The sequence below is a fragment of the Diadema antillarum genome, unplaced genomic scaffold, assembly GCF_040938485.1.
Source record: "Diadema antillarum isolate AM-2024a unplaced genomic scaffold, OU_Dant_1.0 scf00000093, whole genome shotgun sequence".
Lineage (NCBI taxonomy): Eukaryota > Metazoa > Echinodermata > Echinoidea > Diadematoida > Diadematidae > Diadema > Diadema antillarum.
Window position 1 is genome coordinate 1,219,166 of NW_027270982.1, and position 16,572 is coordinate 1,235,737.

General features: G+C 40.0%; 1 protein-coding gene across 1 annotated transcript; it reads right to left on the reverse strand.

Annotated features, from left to right (window-relative positions):
- Positions 1-1,207: 1,207 nt before the first annotated feature.
- On the reverse strand, positions 1,208-16,278 carry LOC139718386 (kelch-like protein 24). The gene is made up of 5 exons (XM_071629855.1): positions 15,245-16,278; positions 4,645-4,893; positions 3,736-4,025; positions 2,438-2,587; positions 1,208-1,570 (listed from the first exon to the last, which is right to left on the reverse strand). Exons 1-5 carry the CDS (start codon positions 16,153-16,155, stop codon positions 1,314-1,316), a joined length of 1,857 nt encoding a protein of 618 aa, XP_071485956.1. The 5' UTR covers positions 16,156-16,278; the 3' UTR covers positions 1,208-1,313.
- Positions 16,279-16,572: the final 294 nt, after the last annotated feature.

A 16,572-nucleotide genomic window follows, 5' to 3' on the forward strand; every position in this document is an offset into this window, starting at 1 on the left:
TAATAATGCCTTTAAATTCAAATAATCATGTCACTTTTCAAGTTATTATTATTATTATCTATTTATTCGGCATTTGCAAAACAATACAGGTGATAACAGAGAAACACAATAAACAAACAAAACACAAGAAAACAAAAGTGTCCAGGCTTTCCCTGTTGAGCTTCCGTAAGGAGCTGGGTTGGAAAAAAGCAATCAAAATCACTATGACCCTTGGGCCTCTCCAACCAACAGATATAGATTGTATAATCTTCCCTGCTTTGTGATTCATTGAAATCCACTTTAACAAAGAGTACAGTTCTTCTTCAGTGCTGCTGCCTTCAAGGCATACACATTTTACAAATGGCAGAAAATTGTGTTTTATACTTCATTCATATCTCCCTCGGGCACATGTACCTCAATAAAATATCTTACTCATGGCCATAACAAGCTTCTCACTTCAGACATATATACAACTTAGTGACTGTTTGACCATGTACCTTTCATATAAACTTCGCAAGCATTGTTGTTTTGTTTTTATCTTTCCTAACAGTGCAGGTTTTGCAGTGCCCCCAAAATGTGGTAGAATATATCCTGTTACTTCAAGAAAGGAGATATCAGGAAAATTCGGAGGTAGAGAAACAAGAGCTCAGCACAGTCATAAATATCATGAAGACAGCAATGCTTATCAAAAAGGCACTCCAAGGTTGACTGCAAGACAAAATTACTTTCTGTTTTTTTAGCGCTTACACACCAATATGTTTACCTGTATAACAGATATGAGCACAAGACATCATCCTGTCGCTCATGAAAACCACAAGTGCTAGGTATCAACTCTTGTGGTATCTCTACTCTAGGTATCACACCTCAGTGGTGATGGTTTTTAAACTGTGTTAGTCACAATGTGACATGTAGAAGCTATTATTCCCAGTCTGTCAGTTCCCTGCCATTTTATGCAGGTACCAGTAATCACTGGATCACTGCAACAAGACACTCAAGGTTTAAACCATTGTTTTGCTCTCAAAGATAGTACACTGAATATGGTCACCATAAGCAAAGAGTAACTTCTTTTGGTGTTGAGTATTTTCATACAGGGTCCTGTCATTACACAAAATCATACCATCAACTGGCTTGAAGATGGTTCACAGTTGGTCATACAAAACATGCCAGCATGATGCAGGATTTGAACACATGATCTTCACTCCGAGTGACAATGGCTTATACCACACAACCACAGGGCTTCACATAGAGGGTTATGTCAATGCCTGCTGTTGGTAGGAAGGCCCAGAAGATATTGCCAGCTATATGTAGGTGTATGAGTTTTACCCGTTTCGGGGTCACCTGGGATCAAAGTCGGCAGGGCCCTCCCCGAACCCCCTGAACAGCATCGACGGACCAAGACATTGAAGGTCTGGTAACTCCAGGGGGCGGAGACCGTGAATGTCCCTGACGACCGTCGCCAGGCCGTGCCAGTACAGTGGGAGGGGCATCCTCCCCACCGTGGTCCACGTGTCGTTTACTGGGTCGTAGCACTCTATGCTGTCCCAGTTTCGGCGATCTTTCAGGTTGTCGCCTCCAGCCACATAGATCTTGCCTGATGAAGGTAGTAAAAGAACAAGATATGGATAATCTCAAATGACGGCAGTCTAAATAATTCTCTCATTGAGAAAAACAATAGCACATTTTCTCTACAACCCCCCAAAAAATAAAATTATTTCTTGACACAGAAAGCAAACGAGAGAGCAGGTGTCATTAAAAGCTAATATTGACTCTAGTTTTATAAAGAATTCTGACTATGATAACAAGGTCTTATTATATATCAAGAATAAAATTGATCACCAAAGACTTCAAAGTTTCTAAAAAAAGAAAGAATATATATGACTGTGACATTTAACACCTTCAAGGAGTTTTTTGTGAATATGTGGATGGAGAGGACAAACAGGAGAGAGTCAGGCACAATGTCTTGCTCCGTTCAGGTTTGAGAGGCAAATCTGTTTATTGCAGCCAGTATGGCTGATTATATAACATGTGGAGAACAGTGCAGTATTGTATTTACAGTCATGGGATGAAGAGGGTGGGTGGCAGAGGAAGTGAGATGAACAGGGGGCTATGTTTGAAGCTCCTTGTTGTATGTGAGGTAATGAGGCATGGTGGTGGCTAGAGAAAGGAGTGTCAGGTTGACCATAAGAAAGACAGGATAGAGTGACCAAAGCAGTGATGGTCAAATGAGAACATGTGATGGTACAGTTACGTAGAGTACATAATATACACATTTACATACAAACAGAGTTTGATTTAATAAATGTCCACTACATTAGGTTGAAATTATCCTATTTGGCAGCTTTACAGTTACATGCCATCTGAGGAGAATGTTTACAAATTATGCAGCGGCTACATAAAATAAATCAAGCTAAAACAAATTACACGAAGAGAAGCACAAATACAGCCTAGTACAATGTACCTCCATTGACAGTTACTCCAGCGCAGACATGAAACTCGTGTGTCGGAGACACATCAAAGGCTGCATCACTCTCCGGATCGTAAACGTGCACGTCTCGCGAGGGTCCGCCCACAATGTATATGGCATCGTTGAGAAGAACACTCTTGCCACCTGAGCGGGAGAGGAGATTCAGAGTGCAACACATATTGGAAATGTGGATATATTCATGGTACATGAATTTCTGTGTATTTCACGCTACTTCTGGCTAGTGCAAATTCAAAAACCAATTAGATATCTCCACAATTTTCTCTGCACATTTTGAAAGGGTTGGTGATTCTGCAGCACAAATTCAAGAACTATGAGAACCCACAGCTCAGCTTGAAAAATTAATCTGCCGAAAATATTGATGTTTATCAGTCCTCAGAAAATGATGTGCATGCATTCATTATATGCAAAAATATTCTTGGAAACTGAGAGTTCACTGAAAATGTGGACAAAACGTGATAATACTTTTCAAGAGACATGAATTCTTTAGGGACAGTATAATTTTGGTTGAGACCTAATTTTAGGTTTCTTTTTTTGTGTGTGAGATAATGAGAAACCTCTTTAATATAAAATATGAAAGAGCATGAAATTCTATGAGTGTTTCAACATTTATTTGATGAATATTGGTTTTGAAATGGCTGAGATATGCCAAAAAGAGCGGTTCTAATAAAGTGTGGGACCCACACTTTATTACAATTGCTTTGTTTTGCTTTGTTTTTGGATGTTTCTGTCATTCCAAACCCGATTTTCATCAAATAAACTTTGAATTCCTCTTAGAATGGTATGTTCTATACTATATCATAAGTGTTTTCTTGGTATCTCCCAAAAAGTTAAAAGCCCAGTTCTCATCTCCACCAATACTGTACCATCCCTTTAAAGTGACTGTACAGTACTGGTTGAGGTGGGGATTCATGTTTTTAACATTCCTAAGTGAGATAATGAGAAACCTCTTACATCATCACTCGGGACAATCAAAACACGATCATCGATGGAAAATCGCTGTACAAGACTGCTAACACACAGAATAACTTGCTTAATTTTAAAAAATGTGGGAATCTAAAAATAATCAAATAAATCTTTTGAAATAATAAATTATTTCCTTTCTGCTGACATACTTCTTTCTATGTTCGCATATGATCTTTAATGGCCTGTTGGGACAGAAAGAGTAAACTTTGTTGTGGATTGAAGATTTCCTCATAAGTATTAAAAGAAATTTAACACAGGCGGAACCCGCAATCTGCTACAGTTGAACTGTACTCATTCCTAAGTCTGACCTTTGGATTTCAGTTCGAGAGTCTTGATTATGCTCCAGGACTCTGTGGCAAGATTGAAGCACTGCGTCCACGGGTAGACGCCGGAGTTTGCTTTCATTCCACCCATCACGTACAGCCGCTCCTTGTAGCCTACAGCCGCGGGGAAGGTGACAGGCTCGGGCATCGGCGGGCATGGTGTCCAAGTGTTGGTATCTGTGCTGTAGGACTCCACCTCGGCCAGTGCTTGCTGGCCATTGTACCCGCCGACCACAAAGAGCTTGCCCCTTGTCACCGCAGAACCATGCTGGTACCTTTAGAAGACACACCAATGTCAAGACATCTCACACTCAACGCGTCATGCATTAATCTCCACAAGAAGACTCTATGCCGCCCCAAATTTTCTCTCACATTTTCTCTACACCCAGGGGTTGTTTCACTGAGTGCTATAAATTAATCCCTATAGTTCAATTCAACTGATCTTGAGGACAATTTGGAATCAATCTGCCCTCTCAAGTTAATAGGAACAGTTTTACTCTGTCATTTTGTCATACGTATCTTACCCCCCAACTGCCACATTTAGATTAGCATACAGCTTGAATGTCTGTGTACCCTTTCCCAACTGTGGCTTGGGAAGTGAAACTTGTGCAAAGCATAACCAGAGTGACCCTTATCTTATCCTCTTTTCTCCCTTTTCTATGAAACTGCACCCTCCTATTCACTTTCTCTTTAATATTTCAGTCACTTTTTGAATTGGTTGGTAAAGAAGGTCTTATTTTAACAAGTTACATCATTGTACTCTTTTAAAACACATGCACCAGTATGTACAGTAGAACAGTAAAAATCTATTTGGGCCTACATTTTGTGGGTTATAAGCTGGGTGATGAATATACAGGTTATAAATAGCACTGGACCCCAAAAGAGCACCCTCACCTGGCAACTTGCAGAGAGGAGACTCTCTCCCACGTTTCACTCTGGCCCGGCTCCTCCGCGTGGTACCTGTACCGCCAGACCTGGCCCAGCGTTCCCCGCTCGCCGTCGAACCCGCCGGACACGTAGAGGACGTTTTGGAAGCAGGCCACGTCATACATCACCGTGTTTCGCAGCATGTAGGGCATGATGGTCTGCTGGACCCAAGTCAACGGTGGTGCCCTTGGGTCACAGCAAAACTGCAGCAGGCTGCTATCAGATGAACACAATGAAATTAGTATCAAATTTGCAAATTTCCTCATCAAGATTTCTTTCTTCCCCATAATTATTTATTTCCCCAAGACATAGACTGATACTGTACAATCTCTATTTTTCTCTTAATTCTTTATAATCTGTAAAAAATTGTATTACCAACCCTGTCATTACAATATTATGTATGTACACCGTAAATATTGCCCAATTAGTGTGATACATACAGTGGGAAAACTTGTGTACTGCAGAATAGATAACTTCCTTTATTTCATACATGTACTGTAAACACATGTGTAAATGAGTATAAGCTGGAGTAGTGGCATATAGACAGGTCCTCAGACCTGGGGATGCTGGGGATGGGGCATAAACAGGACATATTCTCCAACATAACCTTGGATGTTTTCAACATGGGGCACTTCCAATAATGATTGTGAGTGTAGCCAGCAAACGAATGGCGCATGGGGGGGGGGGGGGGGGGGGGGGGTGCATGCCAACATGTGTGTATAATAAAAGGACCTCCAAAGTGTAAGCTTTATCAAGTTGACGATGGTTCACTATAGTTGATGACAAATCATGTCGCAATTCAGATGGAAAGTGAGGCTAAGGGTGCACAGACAATGTAAATGGGGTTGGAGATTGATGAGATGTGCAGCCAATGATTTAATTATTATTTCATGGGTTTGACATACTGTACATACAACCTGTGTACAACTGTACCTCACTCACTTCAATACACACGCGCATAGTACACACATTCTTGCAAGGCGCTTTAAAGGGGGACATGATAGTATCCACAAGGTACAACGCAACTGGGCATACTAGTATTCCATTATCTGTAAAATCTACTTTAAAACAAATTGAAAACCATAAAAAATATTAAAAACACTTAAATTCAGTTCATAGTAAGTAGAAAACCAGGATTCATGTAACGAACAATCAAGGATATGTGTAAACGTTACAAATTTCCTCATTCGAAAAGATGAAAACTTTTCGCTAACATACAAGTTGTACTGGAACGAAATACATGTATGCAAAGCAGTCAGGTGCATTGCATACTGTATGGTAACCTTTGTACCCCATATGGCCTTTAAATAACACTTTGCTTGCCATGGTGGAAACCCCCTGTGTGCCACATTATTCTGAGACACGAAGGTAGTGTGCTTTGAGAAAGAATTCTGTTTTTCCAATCTATATTAACCTTCTACACATTTCTGTTAAGCTGGACATAATAGTGAGCCAAAGTTGAAGAGGATTGCCAAGCTTTGCTTTGATATAAATTGTATGACAAATCTATTTCTATTTATTTTTTAATGACCAGTTGCTACATTACTGTAAAGGCATGACTTTTGCACATTAAACCATAAGAGAAACTTAGAATTTACACGCAAATTTAGTTGGGAACACTGATTGATAGTCAATCACCCACATACAATTATTGTAGAATGCACTCTGTATGTAAAGGAACACAAGCGCGAGAAAAGCTTTCATTGTACCGCAGGATTAGGTGATTTATCGATCGGTTTAAGCGGATTAGTGCGTTTGAGCGGAATATGCAAAGTTGGCACGCCGTCGACTAAGTGGGACATGCGAACATGGCACATAAAGAGTTAAAAGGGCACTTTTTAATTTGTTTTCAAGTAAATGGGCATAATATGTCAGATGTGAAATATAGTATAGGGCTCACACGGGTAGATATTTCCCCTGGAGATATTTAAGTGTTAAAATTCAACAAATTCTGTAAAATAGCTGGAAGAAATGAGATGTTTCATCTTCACTTACCCGAAAAACAGTATACCCTTTAATAATCCATCACATTTCCAAAGGGGGGGGGGGGGGGGGGGTTCTTCAGCTCAAATTCTGTCCCAGGGTTTGCAAAGCCACACTTCCAAGTTCTTTTCACTAAAAAAAAAATCCCCTATTTTCTGAACATGCACCCAATCACATATATTCCCTTCCAATTCCATGAGAAAAGCTTTCATCTTCCAACCAAAATGCAGTTTGTAGAGGAATTCATACTCAATATCTGCAAGTAATTTTTCATTTTTTTTTTTGGCAAACTGCATTTCTGATTTGTAATTCTTTTTTTTTTTTTTTCATTTGTGAAATTTAAATACCTTAGGTATGATTTTGTGAAGCAGTTTATAGGAACATTCCATCAATACAGGTGTGAGCCCTGTATCCCTGGTTGCTTGGAATGAAACACCGCAATATCCTAATTGAAGCCATTTGCAAGTACACACACACAAAAAGCAAATATCAAGATTCATGCAAAGAGATATGTACACACCCATACAGCGTACATGGTGTACACACAGCCTATAACTCACTGTTCTGTGGAAAAGATATGAAGAGCAATGTACCCCTTCAAATCCGACAAATTAAACCTATACATTACAAGAATGAAAATATAAAAGCTTTAAGAATTGGTAGTCATTTTAATGCTTGTTATTCCTACCAATATACAAAAAGCAACCCTGCCAGCTTATACATGTAACGCAATACAAATGTGACATGTATTCATGTTACTTCCCTTTCCTTAAAAAAAAAAAAAATGTATTTTTTCTGCTTTCATTTTTCGTTCTGTTCTTTCACTTTTGTCCTTGTTTTCAACTAAAGCTGCTGCTTCAATAAGGCTGAGAGTTTAAATCTTGCAATGTTCATTATCCCAAAAGGTTAATTAGCAAGGAAATGAAACAACATGCACTAGCCTGATTAATCAGGAAATGAAAATAGGGCTCATTATCGCAAAGGTTCAATAATCTGAAAATGAAATTGGGTTCATTAGCAGGAAGGCTCTATACTCTGGAAATGAAATAAGGTTTGTTAATCTAAGAACGAAATTAGGTTTGTTACCCTGAAAATGAAATAAGGTTCGTTATTCTGAAGATTTGTTTAGTCTGCAAAAAATGAAATTATCTGTGGCAAGGCCAGAAGAGGGGGGGGGGGGGAGGATGGGAAAGGGGAAGAATTACCATTTTCATTGAGTTGTGAGGGTGGAAAGGGGCTGATCTGTGATGACCAGTGGCCTACACAGGATTTTTTTCAAGGGGGTGATCACAACATGCATGTTGAGAAAAAAAAAAAAAAAAAGATGTGATATTATGCAACATGTATATCATTATAACTAAATATGTTGAGTGGTTAGAGCGTGGGGTCTATCATGACCATGGGTATGTACACAGTGCACAATGTACAGTGTGTTTTTCCATATCTTTCCATGTATTATGTTTTGGCTTTTTCACAGTATTGGTTTATCAGCTAAATGGCAACAATAAATTCCACAAATGTCTACGATTTCTACACATACAATGTACAGTGTACATGGCACTATCACTTATGTATTACATGGTGTGAAATCACAGAATTATCTGGAATGCCCAGTGTTTCAAGAAGATGAACTTGAATACCTGCACATCATCAGCTTCCATCTTTCCTTTTTATCTATCTAGATGTACTGAAGCCCCACTTTGGCAGACCTTACTGCAGCAATGCCCATGTAGTGCCCCGGTGACAAAATTCCTCTAAAACTCCAATAAAACTGCACAAGAGTGCAAAGAGCACCATCTTTAACAGATACACACCTAAAACCAGATGCTGTTCATTATTCCAAAGGATCGTTATTCAGAAGGTTCATTATTTCAAAGGTTCGTTTATCCGAACATTTGTGCCATTTTCTGAAGGTTCGTTAATCCGAAAATGAAATAGGGTTTGCTAAATTCTGAAGGCTCGTTTATAAAATCGGAAAATGAAATAGGGTTCGTTATTCCGAAGGTTCGTTAATCTGAAAATGAAATGGGGTTTGTTATTCTGAAGGTTCGTTGATCCGACAATGAAATAGGGTCTGTAATGAGACTAAACCTTGTTTCATTTTTGGACTAACGAACCTTCGGAATAACGAACCTTATTTCACTTTCGGATTAACGAACCTTCGCAATAACAAACCTTTGGAATAACGAACCTTCAGACTAACGAACTTTCAGACTAACGAACCTTCGGACTAAAGAACCATCAGAATAACGAACCTTCGGAATAACAAAATGTAACCCAAAAAATCTAACCCAGGTAGGTTTCCAAAAAGGGGGTGTGTCCACTGATGCAAACTATGAAGCCTACCGGCCAGTGCCACCTTATTGTTCCAAAATATGCAGTTGTAATCACCAAACTCAACTACAATGTATACAGATCAGTGTTTACAATCCATGCATGCGATCAGCGTGTGGTGTGTCAATCATTCTCTGTCTGCAATTTTGCATATACTGTATACGCTATATATTTCGCCGGGGTTTTATTTTCGCGAATTTCGCGAGTCGGGAGCTATTCGCGAAATTAACAACACGCGAAAATATTACCTTCCAAAATGAATCCCTTGCCTTGATGATACGAACATTTCAGTACTAGTATACCACGTCACGGCTTACCGAACAGACCATACGGGCTAAGCTTGTTTACGCACGTCCACGTAATACGAATACTGTAGAGAGCCCATCCATTATCGCAAGTGGACCACTCGTCAGAAATCTAGCGCGATGGACTTAACCACTTCAAAAATGTTGAATTCTAACTTACTAGTTCGCAGAGTTTGGTAAGTTTTTTTCATGCAGTGTATCACTAGTAACATTCTTATTTGCTAGTAAGTTGAAAATTCACACTTTCTTTGCCACTTCATATTTTCTCTGGTCCCCCAATCGCGAATTTAACCACTCGCGAAAATGTGTGACAGCGGCAATTCGCGAAAATGTATGTACGCGAAAATTATAGCGTATACAGTAAAATATGCATGTTGAGTGTACACTTATAGCAAAGATATGTTAATGCACTTGCATTGTAATACAAGAGTTGCCATGGTAGTGCTACGGCAATTTTTGCCAAAAAGTACCACAGCAACATCCAAGAAACATTTTGCAGGGGCGGTATTAACAGGCAGGGTGAAAAAGAAACTAGATATATCGCTACGGCTACTGATATGCCTCCGCCATAATGCATGGTTCTCCTAATAGGTCTATAGTACAATGTCTTGACAATGTGTGATGACAGTTTCACACAATTGGCAAAATATTAAAATGACAGGTTTGACACAAATGTGCTGAATGTTCACTTTCCTAGAACTAGGTTCAATTGGATGAATGATTAAAATGTCAGAGTGCAGGTATTTGGGGAACTGATGATTTTTATTTGACTTTTGACCCTTTTATAAGTTTATGCATTGAGTAATTTTCAAGGTATTGAGAAAAAGTATAATTTCAGTATCAAATGGGAAAATAGCATTATCTAAACCTGGTTTTTGACCTTTGACCTCACAGTTCCAAAGAGAATCACTGTTAGGTTGAACATGCATAAATATGTAAGTTTCATGATGATACCTTGAGTTACTTTCGAGATATGGAGGAAAAAGTGCAATTTAGCACTTTCACTTGACCTTTGACCTTTTGGCAAGAAACTTCCCCAAAAATATATATACATGCCATACATCAAGTTTTTTTTTTAAAAAAAAAAAACCTTCAGCCTATTGCATTTTAAGGAAAGTAGTGATATTTTGAGGAGTTGACCTTGACCTTTGACCCCTGACCTTTGACCCATGACTCCCAACTTCCCTAGATAATCACTGCCCATCGGTACAAGCATATATACTAAGTTCCATGAAGATACCTTGAACCATTTGCGAGATATGGAGAAAAACATGAAATTTCAATTTTTTTTTCACAAAATAAACCTGTGACCTTTGACCTTTGACCCTGTGACCCTAAAATCCACCCAAAGTATCATCCCCCAAGGATATACCCTCATACCAAGTTTGATGTAAAACCACCACACGGTTCTTGAGATATTGACAAAAACAAAACGGGACGGACGGACGTACGGACGGACGGACGGACGGACGGACGACCCGAAAACATAATGCCTCCGGCCACTTCGTTGCGGAGGCATAACAAGATTACCCTGGTGTTACCCAGAGATTGCCCCAGTAACTCTAGTTGGAAAGGCACTACTAAAACGGGGTTTACGATTCCAGAATAATAGGAGTGCCTAAAACAATGAAGGAGACACAGATTTCTGTCTATCCCCATGCATCCTTCCCCCATCAGAGTAATAACCAATGCCACAAAAAGAAGGGTATACAGGGAGCATACACCAAGAGTCTGTTCTTGTATGAATCAATCAGTTTTCCTTGACAGGGTAAGGAAGTAGTGGCATAGACAGGGCTGGTATTCTGTGATGTTAATTAAAAAGTGTGTTTGAAGCTCCTTGGTGCAATTAACTTTGTAATTAAACTGGGAACACAACAGCCCCTTAATCATGTGCAAAATTGGTGTTCTGAGGAATATATTAACATTTTATTAAAGTCCCCTATATACACTTGTAATTAGCTATGGTTATTCCCATCCAATTTTATTCCATCCAATCAGACGCATTGCTACAAGCCAAAATGATGATCATGCGCGCAATATGCTCTCAATGCGCACTCCTCCCCACCCAGAACCCCTGTAACTTGGCAACCAAAGCACTCCATTGCGCCCACACTCCGGTCTTTGATCACAACCCTTCGTCTACGCACAAGAAGTTCTCATCTTCTTTGCTCATGTATAAAATGACAAAATGTTTATGTTTGTACTTTGGAATTTGCATTAATTTCTTTTTTCTGAATTCCACAGGATGACAACAAGATTTGACGTCTTCATTTCCATACCAAAGACAGTAAGTACCATCATGCGCAAGAATACTTGCTACAATGCCTGTGTAGTACCTAATAACAATCCTTGGCATTATTAAGTTTTCAATTATGTAATTTTCACTGCTAATTACATGTACATGCCCAGAATACCGATTTGTCATTAACTCTGTAATCAAGTCCTCTCAGAGGTGTACGCGAGTTGATATGCATAGGTGCTTAAAGACTTTTCTACCAAAACGCTTGTTGTCAAGGTAATTTTCGACCCTCTACTTAATTAAGTTCCCAGAATACCACTACGCTAATGTAATGCTAATCAAACACTAATGAAGCACTCAGAATATGGCCCCCGGTCTCACAATTAGAGGATGTTGGAGGCAGAGGTGTACACAGGATAGGGCCTATCTTTCAAGAGAGTGTTTTCATCTCAATTGCATCAGTTATGATAGCGACCTCATTATTGTTGTAGCCAATATTCGAGAGCAGGGCGGGGTCCAGAATGTTTCGAATGCTGTAGTATTCCCAAAGTTCGTTTACAGCACTCTTAATGTTCATTAGTTCAAAAATGAAAAAGAATTCTTTTTCTCAATTAGGTTCCCTAGTCTGAAAATGAAAAAAGAGTTCGTTAGTCTGAAAATGTAGGGCCTAATGTTGTGTGGTGAAGATAGGAGGGATGTGGGGGGGGGGGGGGGGGGGAATCATCATTACATCAAGATGAGTTTTTACTTGTGGTATTCCCAAGGTTTGTTATTCAGGAGGTCTCAAAACTAAATAGGATTTGTAATTTTGAAGGTCCTACAATTGCACTTAATTTGAAACAAAAATTAGGTTCATTAGTCCACAGGTTCATTGATTAAAAAACAAGATTACATAGGTTCATTAGCAGGAAGGTTTGCTTGTTTGATGACGAAAGAGAGGTTCATTCGATGAAAATGAAATGATGTGCTAAGGATGGGGGGGGGGGGGTGGGGGGGAGGAATCACCAACGAGTTATTATGAGAATTGAAGGGTGGGAAGTACGTGTAGTAGATCTACATTATGTTTAATGACTATGTGCATACCGGTACACGGCTTTCTTTTGAAGGTAGTGACTATATGTATGCTTTAATGCAAGATACTACACAATGTGCACTGTTTTTTTTTTTTTTTTTTTTTTTTTGCACAGAATAGAGGAATGTTAATTTTCACAATGATGTTCATTATAGTGTCAAGATGACCAAGGATGGGGCTACACACTTCCTCAAACATTGCAGGAGATGTAGCACGTTGTACTACATGCGTAAGTGCGTACTGCAACGTGTATAGATCATAATGGGTAGCGAGAATATTGCGATCTCATTGGTCGAGAACTATGTGTCGATTTTCTACTGGCCACACACTGCCTCACTGTGGTATTAAAACATGTTATCACGCACATGTAGGAAGAGTACACGCACTTCTAACGAAGGTTCGCTCACTCAGTACAAGATACGTATTGGCTGAAAAATCATGGATCCAGTATTTTTGCCATGCATCCAGTACCAGTAATTACTGGATGAATGGTTTTGAAGTACTGGATGCATGATTTTTGGGCTTTCGTCTATGGCACAAACCTTCAGTATAACGACCCTCTTTTTTTTCATGATGAACATTTGGAATAAGTAGTGCCGGTACCCTGCTTTTTTTTATCAGTTTAGACAAACAAACCTTCCGACTGATGAACCTTAAGTACTTCATTTCCAGACTAACAATTTTTAACAAACTTTGGAAACAACAAACCTTCAGAATAACAAACTGTAACCCATTTATCATCTTAATCAGTTAATAAAAAGAACTATATCAAATTTTGAAGCCGTAACGTCTGCTCATTTAAAATATTTCATGGTACATGTACACTTGATTCATTTAACACATACAGTGTGTTATATTGTAATTGGCTTTCACCTTCATTTTTTGCCACACTGTACACCAGCTTTAGGGTGTTTTGATTGTACCCCTCCCCCCCCCCCCCCTCCCCCACAACTCTTTATTCGTCCTGTTGTTAGTTCACCCCTTTCTAAATACTCTTCACCATTGTGTTGTTCCTGACCTTGTTTGATGTTTCCTCCCTATTCATCTTTATCCTTTATGTTTGCCCATCAATGAGCCTTGGGATCATTACTGACCCTTAACTCTCTTTTTTGTTTGCTTACCTCTTTGCTTCAATTCCCTTGCCCCCTTGGCAGCACTCCTTCCCTATTTGTGTAGTCCTATAGACACCTAATATACAATGTACCCCTTTTGTTTTCTTTGGTCTACCCCTAGCCCCTCAAAGGCAGTGCATGTCCAGTTGATTGTAGTCCATTACATTTAATAGCTTTTACCTCGTGCTTTTTTCTTTTAAAGTTTGTGTCAGCTTCAATACTCCCTATGTTTGCCACAGTTTACTCCCTATGTTTGTCATTTTGCTTCTGATGTTGATTCTGCTACGATCGAAAGCTCAGGCCCGCCTTGACCCCACCTTACTCCACTAAACTCACTACTAATGGATTAAACTCTTCATGTGCCATGGTGTCACATTATTCTGAGACACTAACGGTTTCAATGCTTTGAGAAAACATTCTGTTTCTCACGTCTACACTGTATGTACATTGTAACTTCTTTAGATTTCTGTTGAGCTGGGGCAAATACATTGTAGTAAGTTGTAGAGAAAATGCCAAGCTTTGCTCAGATGTATTATTGTATGACAAATCTATGATTGTTTTTCTTTCACATGACTAGTACAGATACCTACATTACTGCAAAGGCATGACTTTTGCACACAAAACAGTGACAGAAACTTAGAAATTACTGTAAAACGAGAAATTTTCGCGTGCATTTTAATTTCGCGAATTTCGCGAGCGCCAAAATTCGCGAAATTAAAATGCACGCGAAAGCTTTTGTCTACACTACATGCATTGAATGCCAGTAGCAATTCGCGAAAATTTCATGCCACGAAAAAGGCTTTCGGCTCCAATTCGCGAAAATTTCATGCCGCGAATATTTCATGTTTTACAGTACTCTCAAATCCAGTGGAGAACACCACTTGGTAGTCAATCACTACATGAAATGCAAGCTATAGATGTGAGAGGAATGGAAGTGTGAGAAACGCTGTCATTGTACCTCAGCATTTGGCGATTTATTGATCGGATTAGGCGGATTAGTGCGTTTGAGCAGAATATGCGAAGTTGGCACGCCGTCAACTGAGTGGGAAATGCAAAGGTGGCACATAAAGAGGTACATTGTAAGGTCCTTTGTCCCTCTTGTAACCCTGAAAATTAAATTCCTTCCGTAAGCTTGTAAATATTGTAGAGGTTGGTAATTAGGACCTTTCTTCACTTCAAATAATAAAACTGAAAACTTCTTTACGATGGAAGGAGAAACAATATCAAAGATCTCCAGTGAATTTATTCGAACCTCCCAAAGAATTCCAACCATCACTCTCACTACAAAGAATCATATTCTCTATTTTAATTTTGTGAATAGTTTTTCATTTCTTTTTCACAAACTCTGCTCTATAGTAACTGTAGGATTTTATGCATGACTTTCTGAGGAGACATTGTTCTTCAACCATGCAAAAGCAGTATTCAGCAGCATCTTGCTGCATTCAAATTAATTATTGAAGTAAAAAATGACAATAAAGATATCTAGATATGATATGAAGCATGCAATGTTATAATCTCAAACCTGCTACTGTTGCGAAGTTGGCTTGACTGCACTCCACCAAGAACCACTAAGCACTCTGCCTGATTGGTTGAACGTCTTGGACTCTTCCACTCTGGGATGCGGGGGAGGACATCTGTCTTACAGTACATTGCAGTCTTGACAATGTCTTGGCATTCACGACACGTCGAAATCAAAGAATCGTTGAGCAGTATCCTTAGAGTCTCGATTGGGAGATACGGCAGCCGCACCAGTCTCAGCAGACTTGGGAGTTGAGCTTTCCTCGTGCCAGGGTTGTGGCCGACCCAGCCCAAAACTTTCCTTCCGAGTTCTTTCTCGCTTGTCACGGAGAGGTCATCATGACCCAGGAAGGACAAGAGCTGCTCATAAGTTGCTTCCAGGAATGCCGAGGACGCAGACGTCTCCATGAAGTTCTTCAGAATGTACCGCTGAGCCGCTCTCTTCAAATCCATACAGCCATGAGCATCAGCGAAGGAGAGCATTTCGAAGCAGTTGTGCTGATCCAGCTGCCGTCGCAGAAAGTCGCAGCACGCCTCCACGAGCCGCTCGAGGAGGAGGAAGTTGGCAGCAATCAAGAGCTCCTGGACATTGTCGGCCGTTATCTTAAGCCGCCCCGTGTACATGTAGTCCAGCAAGAGTTCAGCAGTGGTGCTGCTAATGTCCTGGAGGTCTGCACTGCTGCTGGAGTCTTCCACTCGCATCGGGCCAGTGAACATGGCCTTGAAATAAGGGCTGCCTGCAGCAAGCAGCATCTTGTGACAGGGAAAGCGGTTGTCTTCTGCACACAGCATGAAGTCTGTTAGTTCCCCAGCCTGGCGCATTGACTGGAAAGTCGAGGACAGGCCTTCTATCCAGACGCAGTCCTCATAGTCACAGAAATCCCGCTTTTCCTGCGCATCCAGCAGTTCATCCATGATGGTCCTTCGTCGTCATATCCTACCAACCACCATTTCACCACTCACAGCAGTTCCAGGCAATGCTGAATGGCAATCCTCAATCCTCCGTATAAATGTCATGGGTAGCAAATACTTCCTACAGATGGCTCTGTTTTAGTTAAGGAAACACACAGAGAGGAAAAGTACAAAAGATACAGACATCAATTATGCAATTCAAGATGGACAATATCAATGTAGAACATATTTTTGACTGAGAGGGCAGCATTGCAATTACCCTCCTTTAAACCCCCCGGAAAAAAAAAAAAAAAAAAATAGAATTGTTGCTGTGGCAACTGTAGGCACTATGCCTAGTTTAGCTGCCACATTGCATGGTTCTAACGTATGGGAAAATCCATCTTGACAATGTGAGACATCAGTTCCATGACGGACAAAAAA